General features: G+C 41.0%; 1 protein-coding gene across 2 annotated transcripts; it reads left to right on the forward strand.

Moving 5' to 3' along the window:
- Positions 1 to 1,151: 1,151 nt before the first annotated feature.
- Positions 1,152 to 16,401, forward strand: LOC131938838 (uncharacterized). 2 transcript variants are annotated; one of them, XM_059297060.1, is made up of 5 exons: positions 1,152 to 1,188; positions 7,922 to 7,959; positions 14,547 to 14,665; positions 14,768 to 14,878; positions 15,129 to 16,401. In XM_059297060.1, the coding sequence occupies exons 4-5, from the start codon at positions 14,803 to 14,805 to the stop codon at positions 16,052 to 16,054; spliced, it is 1,002 nt and encodes a 333-aa protein (XP_059153043.1). In that variant the 5' UTR covers positions 1,152 to 1,188; positions 7,922 to 7,959; positions 14,547 to 14,665; positions 14,768 to 14,802; the 3' UTR covers positions 16,055 to 16,401. The 2 variants fall into 2 exon arrangements, with proteins under 2 accessions (XP_059153043.1, XP_059153044.1); XM_059297061.1 differs by lacking the exon at positions 1,152 to 1,188 and having other exon boundaries at positions 7,955 to 7,980.
- The last annotated feature ends 209 nt before the right edge of the window (positions 16,402 to 16,610 follow it).

Consider the following 16,610-nt stretch of genomic DNA (forward strand, 5'->3'; position numbering starts at 1 on the left):
CTGGTTAATAACCTAACCTTAGTCTAAATTAAAAACAACAAAACTTTTAACAATTTAATATAAAATTTATTTAACAAAATAATAAAATATGGAACCAAAAATTATTATAAAAAAACAGAATCTAGATCTGAACAAAACAAAACACTCAAGACATACAATACAAGCAGAACTCAACGAAACAAAACAAAACAAATGTATACTTCATGGAAAGAGGAACGCCTTCGCCCTCACCTCATAGCTTCAGTACGCACAAAAGACATTACGTAGAAAACAATATATACCAAACAGGTGCCTTATGATGTCTAGGATGGTCCAGGCCCTGACCCACAGAAACCTCCCTTCATCCATTCTCGACATCCAAAAGTCCACACCAAACAAAACACTACGTACAACTACTACGTACGATACATTACGTAGACAACCTTACGTACAAAACAATCTTTTTACACCAAACAAAACAATTCATATATAACAAAACACCCAGCCAAGTTGCCCAAGCAACCTCACTGGAAGGGGGGGGGGGAGAGAAAAAGAAAAGGAAAACATAAGAAAAAATGCATGGAAATATATACATCAATATATACATGTTTAAAATGCTACCTACTACTACTATCTAGCTAAAGCCTCGAGTAAAACTAATCCTTACTCTTACAATTCTAAAAGCAATTCTCAAAAACACAACTAACCACTGTCTAACCAAGAACTAGCAACTTAAAAATAACGTGTAAACAAATTCATTGTAGAACCAATCTTTCCTACACAAGGAAGCCCGAAGCCATTGGCCTACCTAAACAACATCTATATTGATAACATTAAGTTAACACACTCCGCTAAGGCCCCAATGAAGGCAGACACAAAGCAAGCGATACTCAACATGACGTTGCACGAAACAGCACACACATTAATTCTAAACAACCTAAAACTCGAGGCCACTAAAATATAGTAATCTAATTACTGTCTAAAACAACCGACTATTGACTAAGCCAATCCTAGTCATCGTGGGGAACCCACAATAACAACATCATAATAAAGTAAAAAGTAAATGCACACACGCATTCGCACAAGTTTAGGGAACATTCCTAAACACACTGACCTAAACCACGTGGTACGAAAACACACGCCAAGGGTTTAGAAAACATCAAAAATACATTTGCTGAAGCAAGTAAACACGTATTGATATTTACTCACGTAAGTATTCGGAATATTAACCATTTAATTTACGTATTTAAACAATAAAAAAGTTAATAAAAAGTCTAGTGACAATTTAAGCGCAATTTCCTTATGTTATCTAAAAATAGATAGTGATCACAAAGACGTATAATGCTGGGATGCGTTCAAGCTAGGAGAACGATCGGTTTATAGGTGTTTATGTAATTTTTTAAAAAAAATTGTGACCGAACGAAAGGACATTTTTGAAAACTTTCTTCGGCAATATTGTTCTAAATTATGGCAGAATTATGGTCTGGTTTCCGAGATATGGGCCAAAACTGCATTTTTTCGAGGTTTTTTGGCTTTTCCGGGAAATCCAGGAGTGAATTCCGGGTATTTTTTTAGCCCACAGTCATCCTTGGAACTTGCTTAACATATTTGCTTTTGAAACTAGTCCTCGATATTGCTTCGTTGAGGAGGAGATACGACTTTAAGCTGCGGACACACATCCATACATCCAGAAATTTCGAGGTTTTTTGGCTTTTCCGGGAAATCCAGGAAGGAATTCCGGGAATTGTTTTGGCCCACAATCATCCTCGAAACTTGCTTAACATATTTGCTTTTGGAACTAGTCCTCGATATTGCTTCGTTGAGGAGGAGATACGACTTAAAGCTGCGGTAAAGCTGCGGACACACATCCATTCATTCATCCATCCAGAAATAACGAATTAATAATCGCAATTCCAGTAAGGAAATTGCGCTAAAAAGGTAATATACATTGAATGAAAAGCGCGGCTGTATGTCGTTTAAAAACATCATTATATATTTAAGAGTATACAAAATAAAAATGCTTCAAAATTAACAAGATAATAACTTGAGATTATTTATAAGTGTGAAATCTCTAGACGCACCAAACAAGATTAATTACACCTTTGACGTGTTTGACTTTCCATAAAATATTTATTATTTACTAATGTCGTAAACGTAAGTTATTTCAAATGTCAAAGTCCAGATCGTGATGAAATAACATACGACGTACTTAAGCTGCAATTACGTCGAATATGTGTTTATGGTCTACGTCATATGTAAAATGACACGTAAGATGCATATGTTTACACTTAAAAACTGCCAATAAACTAAATAAAAAGCTGCTCAAATCCTTCAGTACAGAGATCTAATATGTTCACGTGATCTCCAATAAACAACTGTTGTTTGTTAAACGTCAGCAGACGTCCAAATATGGGCGAACATTGAGAAGTAACGTCTGCAGATGTCAATAAATATGGACAGATATCCCATAATGTTTTAAAGTTGTTTATGGTTAATCTTCCTCGATAACAGAAAATGTTTAATAAAACAATGAAGAACGGGTGTCCGAGTACACTGTGTCTGTGTAGATGTGTTTCTACAGGTGTCTATGTCAACATGTCTCCATATCTACAGGTGTTCATGTCTGCAGGTGTCCATGTTTACAATTGATCATGTCTAAAGGTGTCCGTGTCTACAGGTGTTCATGTCTGCAGGTGTTCATGTCTACATGTTTCCATGTCTACAGGTGTCTATGTCTACATGTGTCAATGTCTACCGGTGTCTATGTATACAGGTGTCCATGTCTACAGGTGTTCATGTCTGCAGGTGTCCATGTCTACATGTTTCCATGTCTACAGGTGTCTATGTCTACATGTGTCAATGTCTAAAGGTTTCTATGTCTACATGTGTCCATGTCTAGAGGTGTCCATGTATACAGGTGTCCATGTATACAGGTGTCCATGTCTACAGGTGTCCATGTCTATATGTGTGAATGTCTACAAGGTGTCCATGTCTATACGTGTCCGTGTCTATAGGTGTCCATGTCTACAGGTGTCCGTGTCTATAGGTGTCAATGTCTACAGATGTCTATGTCTACAGGTGTCCATGTCTACAGGTGTCCATGTCTACAGGTGTCCATGTCTACAGGTGTCCATGTCTACAGGTGTCCATGTCTACAGGTGTCCATGTCTACAGGTGTCCATGTCTACAGGTGTCCATGTCTATATGTGTGAATGTCTACAAGGTGTCCATGTCTATACGTGTCCGTGTCTATAGGTGTCCATGTCTACAGGTGTCCGTGTCTATAGGTGTCAATGTCTACAGATGTCTATGTCTACAGGTGTCCATGTCTACAGGTGTCCATGTCTACAGGTGTCCATGTCTACAGGTGTCCATGTCTACAGGTGTCCATGTCTACAGGTGTCCATGTCTACAGGTGTCCATGTCTACAGGTGTCCATGTCTATAGGTGTCCATTTCTACAGGTGTCCATGTCTACAGGTGTCCATGTCTACAGGTGTCCATGTCTACAGATGTCCATGTCTAAAGGTGTCCATTTCTACAGGTGTCCATGTCTACAGGTGTCCATGTCTATAGGTGTCCGTGTCTATAGGTGCCCATGTCTAAAGGTGTCCATGTCTACAGGTGTCCATGTCTACAGGTGTCCATGTCTACAGGTGTCCATGTCTATAGGTGTCCATGTCCACAGGTGTCCATGTCTATAGGTGTCCATGTCTACAGGTGTCCATGTCTATATGTGTGAATGTCTACAGGTTTCCATGTCTATAGGTGTCCGTGTCTATAGGTGCCCATGTCTACAGGTGTCCGTGTCTATAGGTGTCCATGTCTACAGGTGTCCGTGTCTATAGGGCTCCATGTCTATAGGTGTTCGTGTCTATAGGTGTCAATGTCTACAGGTGTCCATGTCTATAGGTGTCCGTGTCTATAGGTGTCCATGTCTACAGGTGTCCGTGTCTATAGGTGTCCATGTCTACAGGTGTCCATGTCTACAGGTGTCCATGTCTACAGGTGTCCATGTCTACAGGTGTCCATGTCTACAGGTGTCCATGTCTACAGGTGTCTATGTCTACAGGTGTCCATGTCTACAGGTGTCCATGTCTACAGGTGTCCATGTCTACAGGTGTCCATGTCTACAGGTGTCCATGTCTACAGCTGTCCATGTCTACAGGTGTCCATGTCTATAGGTGTCCATGTCTATATGTGTGAATGTCTACAGGTTTCCATGTCTATAGGTGTCCGTGTCTATAGGTGCCCATGTCTACAGGTGTCCGTTTCTATAGGTGTCCATGTCTACAGGTGTCCGTGTCTATAGGGCTCCATGTCTATAGGTGTCTGTGTCTATAGGTGTCAATGTCTACAGGTGTCCATGTCTATAGGTAGACTTGTCTATAGGTGTCCATGTCTACAGGTGTCCATGTCTACAGGTGTCCATGTCTACAGGTGTCCATGTCTACAGATGTCCATGTCTAAAGGTGTCCATTTCTACAGGTGTCCATGTCTACAGGTGTCCATGTCTACAGGTGTCCATGTCTACAGATGTCCATGTCTAAAGGTGTCCATGTCTACAGGTGTCCATGTCTACAGGTGTCCATGTCTACAGGTGTCCATGTCTAAAGGTGTCCATGTCCACAGGTGTCAATGTCTACAGGTGTCCATGTCTATAGGTGTCCGTGTCTATAGGTGTCCATGTCTACAGGTGTCCGTGTCTATAGGTGTCCATGTCTACAGGTGTCCATGTCTACAGGTGTCCATGTCTACAGGTGTCCATGTCTACAGGTGTCCATGTCTACAGGTGTCCATGTCTACAGGTGTCTATGTCTACAGGTGTCCATGTCTACAGGTGTCCATGTCTACAGGTGTCCATGTCTACAGGTGTCCATGTCTACAGGTGTCCATGTCTACAGCTGTCCATGTCTACAGGTGTCCATGTCTATAGGTGTCCATGTCTATATGTGTGAATGTCTACAGGTTTCCATGTCTATAGGTGTCCGTGTCTATAGGTGCCCATGTCTACAGGTGTCCGTTTCTATAGGTGTCCATGTCTACAGGTGTCCGTGTCTATAGGGCTCCATGTCTATAGGTGTCTGTGTCTATAGGTGTCAATGTCTACAGGTGTCCATGTCTATAGGTAGACTTGTCTATAGGTGTCCATTTCTACAGGTGTCCATGTCTACAGGTGTCCATGTCTACAGGTGTCCATGTCTACAGATGTCCATGTCTAAAGGTGTCCATTTCTACAGGTGTCCATGTCTACAGGTGTCCATGTCTACAGGTGTCCATGTCTACAGATGTCCATGTCTAAAGGTGTCCATGTCTACAGGTGTCCATGTCTACAGGTGTCCATGTCTACAGGTGTCCATGTCTAAAGGTGTCCATGTCCACAGGTGTCCATGTCTATAGGTGTCCATGTCTATAGGTTTTCGTGTCTATAGGTGTCAATGTCTACAGGTGTCCATGTCTATAGGTGTCCGTGTCTATAGGTGTCCATGTCTACAGGTGTCCGTGTCTATAGGTGTCCATGTCTACAGGTGTCCATGTCTACAGGTGTCCATGTCTACAGGTGTCCATGTCTACAGGTGTCCATGTCTATAGGTGTCCATGTCTACAGGTGTCCATGTCTACAGGTGTCCATGTCTACAGGTGTCCATGTCTACAGGTGTCCATGTCTACAGGTGTCCATGTCTACAGGTGTCCATGTCTACAGGTGTCCATGTCTACAGGTGTCCATGTCTACAGCTGTCCATGTCTACAGGTGTCCATGTCTACAGGTGTCCATGTCTACAGCTGTCCATGTCCACAGGTGTCCATGTTGATAGGTGTCCATGTCTACAGGTGTCCATGTCTATATGTGTGAATGTCTACAGGTTTCCATGTCTATAGGTGTCCGTGTCTATAGGTGCCCATGTCTACAGGTGTCCGTGTCTATAGGTGTCCATGTCTACAGGTGTCCGTGTCTATAGGGCTCCATGTCTATAGGTGTCTGTGTCTATAGGTGTCAATGTCTACAGGTGTCCATGTCTATAGGTGTCCGTGTCTATAGGTGTCCATGTTTACAGGTGTCCGTGTCTACAGGTGTCCATGTCTACAGGTGTCCATGTCTACAGGTGTCCATGTCTACATGTGTCTATGTCTACAGGTGTCCATGTCTACAGGTGTCCATGTCTAGAGGTGTCCATGTCTACAGGTGTCCATGTCTACAGGTGTCCATGTCTACAGCTGTCCATGTCTACAGGTGTCCGTGTCTATAGTGCTCCATGTCTATAGGTGTCCGTGTCTATAGGTCTCCATGTTTACAGGTGTCCGTGTCTATAGGTGTCCATGTCTATATGTGTGAATGTCTACAGGTTTCCATGTCTACAGGTGTCCGTGTCTATAGGTGTCCATGTCTATATGTGTGAATGTCTACAGGTTTCCATGTCTATAGGTGTCCGTGTCTATAGGTGCCCATGTCTACAGGTGTCCGTGTCTATAGGTGTCCATGTCTACAGGTGTCCATGTCTATAGGGCTCCATGTTTACAGGTGTCTGTGTCTATAGGTGTCAATGTCTACAGGTGTCCATGTCTATAGGTGTCCGTGTCTATAGGTGTCCATGTTTACAGGTGTCCGTGTCTATAGGTGTCCATGTCTACAGGTGTCCATGTCTACAGGTGTCCATGTCTACAGGTGTCCATGTCTACAGGTGTCCATGTCTACAGGTGTCCATGTCTACAGGTGTCCATGTCTACAGGTGTCCATGTCTACAGGTGTCCATGTCTACAGGTGTCCATGTCTACAGGTGTCCATGTCTACAGGTGTCCATGTCTACAGGTGTCCATGTCTACAGGTGTCCATGTCTACAGGTGTCCATGTCTAGAGGTGTCCATGTCTACAGGTGTCCATGTCTTCAGGTGTCCATGTCTACAGGTGTCCATGTCTACAGCTGTCCATGTCTACAGGTGTCAATGTCTACATGTGTCCATGTCTAGATTTGTCCACGTCTAGAGCCTACAGTAAAAAAAACCGTCTCTGGTATATAACTCAGGTTAATTCTTGTTGACGTCACATATAATTTCCTTACACATGGGACGGCGTGGTCGAGTCGGTAAAGCTAATGATTGCTAAACCGAAAAGTCTCTCTTCTAGTAGAGACAACTCCAAAATCAAACAACTGCTGCCTTGTAGTTTGTTCTTGGTTGGACAGGCTATGGAAGCAAATCCAAAAAGAAAAGCAGGTTGAAATCGGAGTCAATGGCCCCAATGGCGTATAACCAGTTGACACGTATCCTAAATTGTGTTTGAGGCGCGGTCGAGTCGGCAAAAAAGCTCATGGTTGAAACATTCGAAAAAAGTTCAAACCCTCTAGCAGATAAGGCTCGATCCATTCCAATACTAAACATTAAGAACGAAGAAGAAAAAGTAGACTTCCTTACACAACTGGTGTAGCATTGTTGAAATTTGGACTAGTTGAACTTTATTAGGTAGTTATTAAAAGCTTTGTTCATTATATAATTTTATCGGTAATTATTCACATTTAAATTATCGTTTAAGAGTTTAGCCACGATATTTTAAGTAGTTTCATTCAAGCAAATAATTTCTCTGTATTAAATTTCCAGTAAGTCAATGGATCACCTCCAATGATTGCTGAAATTACAATTAATTAACCTTGCATCGCTAGGTTTGATAATCGGTACTTTGGTTAATATAATTACTATTTCTATTTTCACAAATGGAAAATTATTATTTTTTTAACAAAAGACGACAATACAAAATGTATCGGTATTTAGTCTAAACGATTCCCGAGGATTCGAAGTCGATAACATATCGATAAAGTAATTGATATATTTTCCCGCCATTTGTAAGATGTGCAAAATGTACATAAATAAAAAACACTTTATTTTGATTAGAGTTCCATTAAATAAAACTTAAATTCAAGTTTATATATCAGTAATAAAATCTTCCATAGTGGTGTGTGCTGTCTGATGTCAAGTGGGGAGTTCAAAGGTCAGTCAATCTATCTTACATGTTGGTCTAAGAATGTATTTAACCATAATCTTCTAAATCTGACCCTCATGCTGAATTCTGTCTGCCAAATCATTGACCAGTGGCTATTGTTATGTAGTTTGTAAAGAAACACTGGTTGATGACTAGTCAAACTACCATATAAACTTCTTTCTTTATGTAAGCCCTGCAAGGGGGGGGGGGGGGGATACCTAAAATCTACCCTTCTAGGCTTATCTAACTAACTACTGTCCGGTCAGTGCAAGCCCGGATAAACCCAAACTGGTTAATAACCTAACCTTAGTCTAAATTAAAAACAACAAAACTTTTAACAATTTAATATAAAATTTATTTAACAAAATAATAAAATATGGAACCAAAAATTATTATAAAAAAACAGAATCTAGATCTGAACAAAACAAAACACTCAAGACATACAATACAAGCAGAACTCAACGAAACAAAACAAAACAAATGTATACTTCATGGAAAGAGGAACGCCTTCGCCCTCACCTCATAGCTTCAGTACGCACAAAAGACATTACGTAGAAAACAATATATACCAAACAGGTGCCTTATGATGTCTAGGATGGTCCAGGCCCTGACCCACAGAAACCTCCCTTCATCCATTCTCGACATCCAAAAGTCCACACCAAACAAAACACTACGTACAACTACTACGTACGATACATTACGTAGACAACCTTACGTACAAAACAATCTTTTTACACCAAACAAAACAATTCATATATAACAAAACACCCAGCCAAGTTGCCCAAGCAACCTCACTGGAAGGGGGGGGGGGAGAGAAAAAGAAAAGGAAAACATAAGAAAAAATGCATGGAAATATATACATCAATATATACATGTTTAAAATGCTACCTACTACTACTATCTAGCTAAAGCCTCGAGTAAAACTAATCCTTACTCTTACAATTCTAAAAGCAATTCTCAAAAACACAACTAACCACTGTCTAACCAAGAACTAGCAACTTAAAAATAACGTGTAAACAAATTCATTGTAGAACCAATCTTTCCTACACAAGGAAGCCCGAAGCCATTGGCCTACCTAAACAACATCTATATTGATAACATTAAGTTAACACACTCCGCTAAGGCCCCAATGAAGGCAGACACAAAGCAAGCGATACTCAACATGACGTTGCACGAAACAGCACACACATTAATTCTAAACAACCTAAAACTCGAGGCCACTAAAATATAGTAATCTAATTACTGTCTAAAACAACCGACTATTGACTAAGCCAATCCTAGTCATCGTGGGGAACCCACAATAACAACATCATAATAAAGTAAAAAGTAAATGCACACACGCATTCGCACAAGTTTAGGGAACATTCCTAAACACACTGACCTAAACCACGTGGTACGAAAACACACGCCAAGGGTTTAGAAAACATCAAAAATACATTTTAAATCTTTCAAAATAACACACCACGTGCATACCAGACATGCCGATGCTCACTATCTCGTTTTAGACGAGAAAGAAATAAAACGAGAACACATCGGCAGTCGCATTCATACAAATCACATAAAGATAAAGTATAAAAAAACAAATACCTCCACGCGCGCGGTGCGCCACGCAGAAACCTGACCCGACCTACATCTCGCCGTGGGTCAAAAAGGGAGAAAATTCAGCCGAGCGATCAATTTATACTGTCCGCTTCAGCCGGAAGGGGACTCCGTGTCTGATCCCCATAGGACCACCATGCACTCGCAGATTCGCAACAAATATATTAATACAAAATAAATAATCCATTCACCCGCTCACATTCACCCCTTTTTAAAATCTTACGACCCTGTAAGACAAAATGCATATAACCATCTTAAAATAAAACATGCACCCATCTCTTACATCAAGCCTATAAGCTTGAAAGCAAAAAAAGAAACAATGTACAATAACATTAATCTTGCGTCTCTGTGCTTCCAAAAAACTCAAGGCACCAAGATAGTGGTCCCTTCACTGAGTACTAGTCATGTCGGTCGTTCATCTGGAAGGGCAAGGGTCAGCCTAGACCCGCCCGCTACTAATGGCACACGTTGCCTGTCCATCCCGTCCACTACACAACACACCGTGTTCTAGTTCTGGCCTCAGCGTCAGACCACCGGTAAAATTGGTTCAGATACGACGCCACCGCCTTTCACCACTGGCTCTCCGACTGTTACCCGCCCCCAACGATCGTGCCTCCGCTTCGACACACCTGTGGGGCGGGTGTCCAGTAGCCCTCTTTGTGGGTTCAGGAATTGACGTCATAGGTAGGGAGCGTCCGCTTAGCTGGGCCAGGTGGTGACGCAACCGCCTTGCCCCACTGGCTCTCGTGCTGTTACCCGCCTCCAATGATCGTGTGCCCGACACGACACACCTGTGGGGCGGGTTTCCAGTAGCCCTCTTTGTGGGTCAAGGGGTTGACGTCATAGGCCTCTCGTTGTTCACCGGTCTGCCGTACACACCAGATCCGCGCCACGCCCGTGTGTGTTGTCCAGTCTAGACCACCAGTCTAGACACGCCAGGTCCAGCGCCACACACCGTGCCTTGTCCAGCCACGCACACTGAAGGCTCGCCGAGGCACGTCTCTCCGCAAACCTGACTGGGTGTTTAAACAACAAACAATTCCTACACTAAACATAAACTAAACACATATGGTTCCAAAAAGGGCCTATCAAGAAAAAAATTTAACTAAGCTACACTAGCCCTAACAGAAAAACAAAAATTTAACTAGACTAAAGCACTGACCCCACTCGTGCTACCAATTTGTAAGCCCTGCTAGGGGGGGGGGGATACCTAATATCTACCCTTCTAGGCTTATCTAACTAACTGTCCGGTCAGTGCAAGTCCGGATAAACCCAGACTGGTTAATAACCTAACCTTAGTCTAAATTAAAAACAAAAAAAGCTTTAACAATAATATAAAATTTATTTAGCAAAATATGGAACCAAAAGTTATTATAAAAAAACTAAAATCTAGATCTTGACAAAACAAAACACTCAAGACATACAAAACAAACAGAACTCAACGAAACAAAACAAATGTATACTTCATGGAAAGAGGAACGCCTTCGCCCTCACCTCATAGCTTCAGTACACACAAAAGACATTACGTAGAAAACAATATAGGGTAAAGGTGGGCGTTAAGAGCCACACTTTTTAGCACCTGTACATTTTTAAAGATTTCTACTAATCTAAGAATTTTTTAGAATTGAAAATGTGGCAAAATTATTCTAACATATCTTACACAATATAAAAATAATAACAAAGTCTATTAAATATACTTTAAATGGGTTTAATTGAACATTTATTGTCATACCCCCAAAATCAGCATTTGGGGTGAAAGGAGCCGGGCAATGGGGCAATAAGTATTATCTCCTAGTTTAGACTAACTCTGCAATAAAAATAATTAATTTCTAACCCCAAAATAGTTATTGCTGTGTACACACACTTTAACTGATACTAGCCATCACTAGGCCCCAATGGACCCAGTCTACAATTGATACAATTGCAGGTGTACATAGGGCCTACAGTCTAGTAGTTTACAGTAGGCACATTAGTGTGCCTAGTGTGTAGCTAGTATACTAGTGTGTAGCTGTCCAGAGTTAACATTCTTGTATGTAAAAAGGGTTGGTACTAACTAATCTGCCTTAATACTTTCCTCTGATAAGCCATGTGTGCTATACATTACATAATATGACATGGAGGTGAGAAATGTTGAGGGGAGAGCAGTGGTACTGGTTTCCCCTTTGTTCTCCTTGCTGGACCCTGAGGGCCATAAATTACATAAGGAGATGCTATCTCTGGTTGGCTGAGATCTAAGAACTAAGTCCATGTTACCTACAAAGAGATAAGTTTTATGGTGGGTTAGATACAGGTGAGGGCTGGGTATCATGGGGGTGAGAAATTGTGAGGGGAGAGCAGTGGTACTGGTTTCCCCTTTTTTCTCCTTGCTGGACCCTGAGGGCCATAAATTACATAAGGAGATGCTATCTCTGGTTGGCTGAGATCTAAGAACTTAGTCCATGTTACCAACAAAGAGATGAAGTTTTATGGTGGGTTAGATACAGGTGGGGTCTGGCTATCATGGAGGTGAGAAATTGTGAGGGGAGAGCAGTGGTACTGATTCCTCTTTGGTCTCCACCCTGCTAGACCATGAAGGTCATATATTACATAACATGCCACCCCAGATTGTCTGAGATCTGTAACTGTAATCCATGTTACCTACAAAGAGATGAAGTTTTATAGTGGGCCAGAAACTGGTGGGGGCTGGGTATCATGGGGTGTAAGAAATTGTAAGGGGGGAGCAGTGGTATTAATGTGTCTGTTTACTTCCCTGCTGGACCATGAGGGTCATAAATTACATAACATACCACCCCAGATTGGCTGAGACCTAAGAACATTTATTCCTGTTACCTACAAAGAGATTAGAAGTTTTATGGTTGGTTAGAAACAGGTGGGGGCTGAGTCGGCTGTATTGCCCCTTAGGGGTAATAAGTACCTGTACCATTTTAAAAATTACCTTGCTAACATCAGATGACTGAATTTTTACTGTTTAGCAGGTTAGAATAGTATTTCTATCATTTAGACACAAGTCTGTTTAACAATTAATACATTTTGTGTTAACTATTCCTATACCAGTGTCATATTCAGTGGTCTAATAAATGAGAAACTTGCACGTAGGGTTTCAAGAGCCACATAACAGTATCTGTTATAACTATTCTAAACAGGCCAGCTAGTGGACAAAATTAATGTATTCATGTAGATTTAGTTATTATCTAACAAATAAAATCATTATGGTGATGATCAGTCAAGTTTTACTCTGATAATGATAAAAACTTTATAGCATGGTAAAATGGGACAAATGTCGGCCATTTTGTTTTGGCACCAATAATCACTGTGCAAAAAAAATTCACCAAAATAAAACTATTCTAGCCATAGCTATAAAAATAGTGTTAAAATGTACAACAACCAATGCTCTAATACAGGAACAAAGAATGGGCTTGAAAAACTCATTTGGTTTATTACAAAGTAAAGTTTCCCAAGTTATGTCTATTTGGAAAAAAAGTTCACAAAATGGTTTTATGGAGATGACAAATTTTAGGGAAAGAGCAGTGGGATTAAATCCTGTCTCATCCTCTCCCTATTGGACCAAGTGGGTCATAAATTACATAAAATGAATCCTCTGCTTCTCTATTATCAAAGAACAGCAGTGGTTGTTACCTCAGAAGTAGATTAGCAGTGTTATTGGGGGTTTTGTGGGGGTGGGGTGTTGATTGGGGCTTAATACCACACGGCTCTTAACGCCCTCCTTTACCCTATACCAAACAGGTGCCTTATGATGTCTAGGATGGTCCAGGCCCTGACCCACAGAAACCTCCCTTCATCCATTCTCGACATCCAAAAGTCCACACCAAACAAAACACTACGTACAACTACTACGTACGATACATTACGTAGACAACCTTACGTACAAAACAATCTTTTTACACCAAACAAAACAATTCATATATAACAAAACACCCAGCCAAGTTGCCCAAGCAACCTCACTGGAAGGGGGGGGGGAGAGAAAAAGAAAAGGAAAACATAAGAAAAAATGCATGGAAATATATACATCAATATATACATGTTTAAAATGCTACCTACTACTACTATCTAGCTAAAGCCTCGAGTAAAACTAATCCTTACTCTTACAATTCTAAAAGCAATTCTCAAAAACACAACTAACCACTGTCTAACCAAGAACTAGCAACTTAAAAATAACGTGTAAACAAATTCATTGTAGAACCAATCTTTCCTACACAAGGAAGCCCGAAGCCATTGGCCTACCTAAACAACATCTATATTGATAACATTAAGTTAACACACTCCGCTAAGGCCCCAATGAAGGCAGACACAAAGCAAGCGATACTCAACATGACGTTGCACGAAACAGCACACACATTAATTCTAAACAACCTAAAACTCGAGGCCACTAAAATATAGTAATCTAATTACTGTCTAAAACAACCGACTATTGACTAAGCCAATCCTAGTCATCGTGGGGAACCCACAATAACAACATCATAATAAAGTAAAAAGTAAATGCACACACGCATTCGCACAAGTTTAGGGAACATTCCTAAACACACTGACCTAAACCACGTGGTACGAAAACACACGCCAAGGGTTTAGAAAACATCAAAAATACATTTTAAATCTTTCAAAATAACACACCACGTGCATACCAGACATGCCGATGCTCACTATCTCGTTTTAGACGAGAAAGAAATAAAACGAGAACACATCGGCAGTCGCATTCATACAAATCACATAAAGATAAAGTATAAAAAAACAAATACCTCCACGCGCGCGGTGCGCCACGCAGAAACCTGACCCGACCTACATCTCGCCGTGGGTCAAAAAGGGAGAAAATTCAGCCGAGCGATCAATTTATACTGTCCGCTTCAGCCGGAAGGGGACTCCGTGTCTGATCCCCATAGGACCACCATGCACTCGCAGATTCGCAACAAATATATTAATACAAAATAAATAATCCATTCACCCGCTCACATTTAAAAAGTCAATTTTTTTTAACTATACAGAGTGACTGACAGCTGCTGAATGTGATGTGAAGGTCAAGGTTATTTCAATCAAACAGTTGCCACAGATGACCATAAGACTACAGTAAAGGCCAGTAGAGATCTGTCACATCAAGTTACAGGTAAGTTTGTTAATTATCTTTTTACTTAATCAAGTGTACAGCCATGGTTTAGTGCTGATGTAGACAATGTGTCAAATCTTTGTGTTGTGGATTATTTTACAGGAATCAACTTGGATAGTCTAGATGACCACAACAGTATGGCCAGTGGAGAGGATAGTCTAGATGACCACAACAGTATGGCCAGTGGAGAGGACATCTCAACATATTTTACAGGTAATGTCTATTGGGAAAGACTTTAAAAAGGTATCTACCTGCATGCTTACTATGTTTTGTGCTGATGAAGTCCTTATGTTGGAACATTCTGTAGTTTGAAATGTTTACTGGATGAGTATCTTAAGATGGTGATGGTTGAGATGGTTGTGACAGTTGGAGGTTGTAGATAGTTTTCTTGTTTTATGTTTGTCAAAGTTTAACAGCTAATGAAATGTTTACAGTAATAAAATTGTTTTGTTTACCTGTACAGGTACACATGAAGTACAAGAATGTCTTGAAGGTCAAGGTGAGGTAGATCTACACACACACGTGAAAAAGTGCGAGAAAAATCCTGGCCATAACAAATTTATACCTGTAAATCAGTTAAGTCTTGAACATTTTCCTTCTGGTTACCATGACAACGATGTGTATGCCCTCACAAAAGCCCTGGCTGACCTAACTGTCAGGATAGCCGTTAAGTTGACCAGTCCAGACAGACCAGAGTTTGTACCAGGCACTAAAGATCCATATCCTTGCTACAACACCAGGGGACAGAACTCACTGCATACAGGGACTGGAAGGGTGGGGTGGGTGTACAAGTACACAGAGGGAGAGGATGGCATAACTTGTCCATGTCCTGAATATGACCACTCGGACACACCCAGCAAAGTGTGGTGGGAGGTTGGTGTGTTGACAGCCAATCATGTTGTTTATGATTCAAGTGAGGCGAGACAGTCCAGCTGTAGGTTGTGGTTTGATGATGATAAAAGTCCAGTGGTCAACATTTATGGGTGGGAGGTGGAATGGTCAGGCACTGAGGGAGACTGGTGTGAGTTGTGGTGTGTGACACATGACGTAGATGTAGGTGGTAAACTGGATGAGATGGTGAGGCGGTTTGATGGTCTATGGGGTAAAGTAAATGACAAATACGCGAGTCGTAGAGATGTGGACAAGCTGACCATTATAGTGTCACATCCTCATGGCTGTTCTAAGCAGGTCTCTGTAGGTCACTGGGTACACAGGCAGGAGGTGGTGGGTAGACGGACCAGGTACACGTACAAAACGTCCACCTGTCCAGGTAGCAGTGGGGCTCTGGTCTACAGACTGGGGTGTGACAGGTTGTCTGACCATCCCCACAGTGGAGCTAACTCTGGTGGATTAAATTATAGTGGGGTGTACTGGGACTTTAACTTGTAGTTGTCTTCTCTTGTATAGAATGTAAACAAACATGGCGCCTGTTGAATGTCTGTCTTTTCTAGAATGTAAACAAACATGGCGTCTGTTGGATGTCTGTCTTTTCTAGAATGTAAACAAACATGGCGCCTGTTGAATGTCTGTCTTTTCTAGAATGTAAACAAACATGGCGCCTGTTGGATGTCTGTTCTAAAAATATTTCTTGACATTATTGTAGAGCTTTATTAAGCTTTTAATTAATTATCTCGTTATTTTTATCAGAGAAAGAGTTGTTGATTGTTTGATTGGGAGTGGAGAAAAAAATGTCACAATTTTTGTTGTAAATATAAACGTAAATAAAGTTTTAAAGCAACTCGTTTTCTTTTTCATTTTTGTTTGTTTGAACTTTGGATGTAATGACTCTCAATATTGACGCTAAAGTTTGGATCTAGCGACTCTCAATATTGACGCTAAAGTTTCGATCTAGCGACTCTCAATATTGTCGCTAAAGTTTGGATCTAGCGACTCTCAATATTGTCGCTAAAGTTTGGATCTAGCGACCCTCAATATTGTCGCTAAA

Source organism: Physella acuta, unplaced genomic scaffold (assembly GCF_028476545.2).
Source record: "Physella acuta isolate Inbredline_101_S28 unplaced genomic scaffold, ASM2847654v3 ptg000258l, whole genome shotgun sequence".
NCBI classification, from domain to species: Eukaryota; Metazoa; Mollusca; class Gastropoda; family Physidae; genus Physella; species Physella acuta.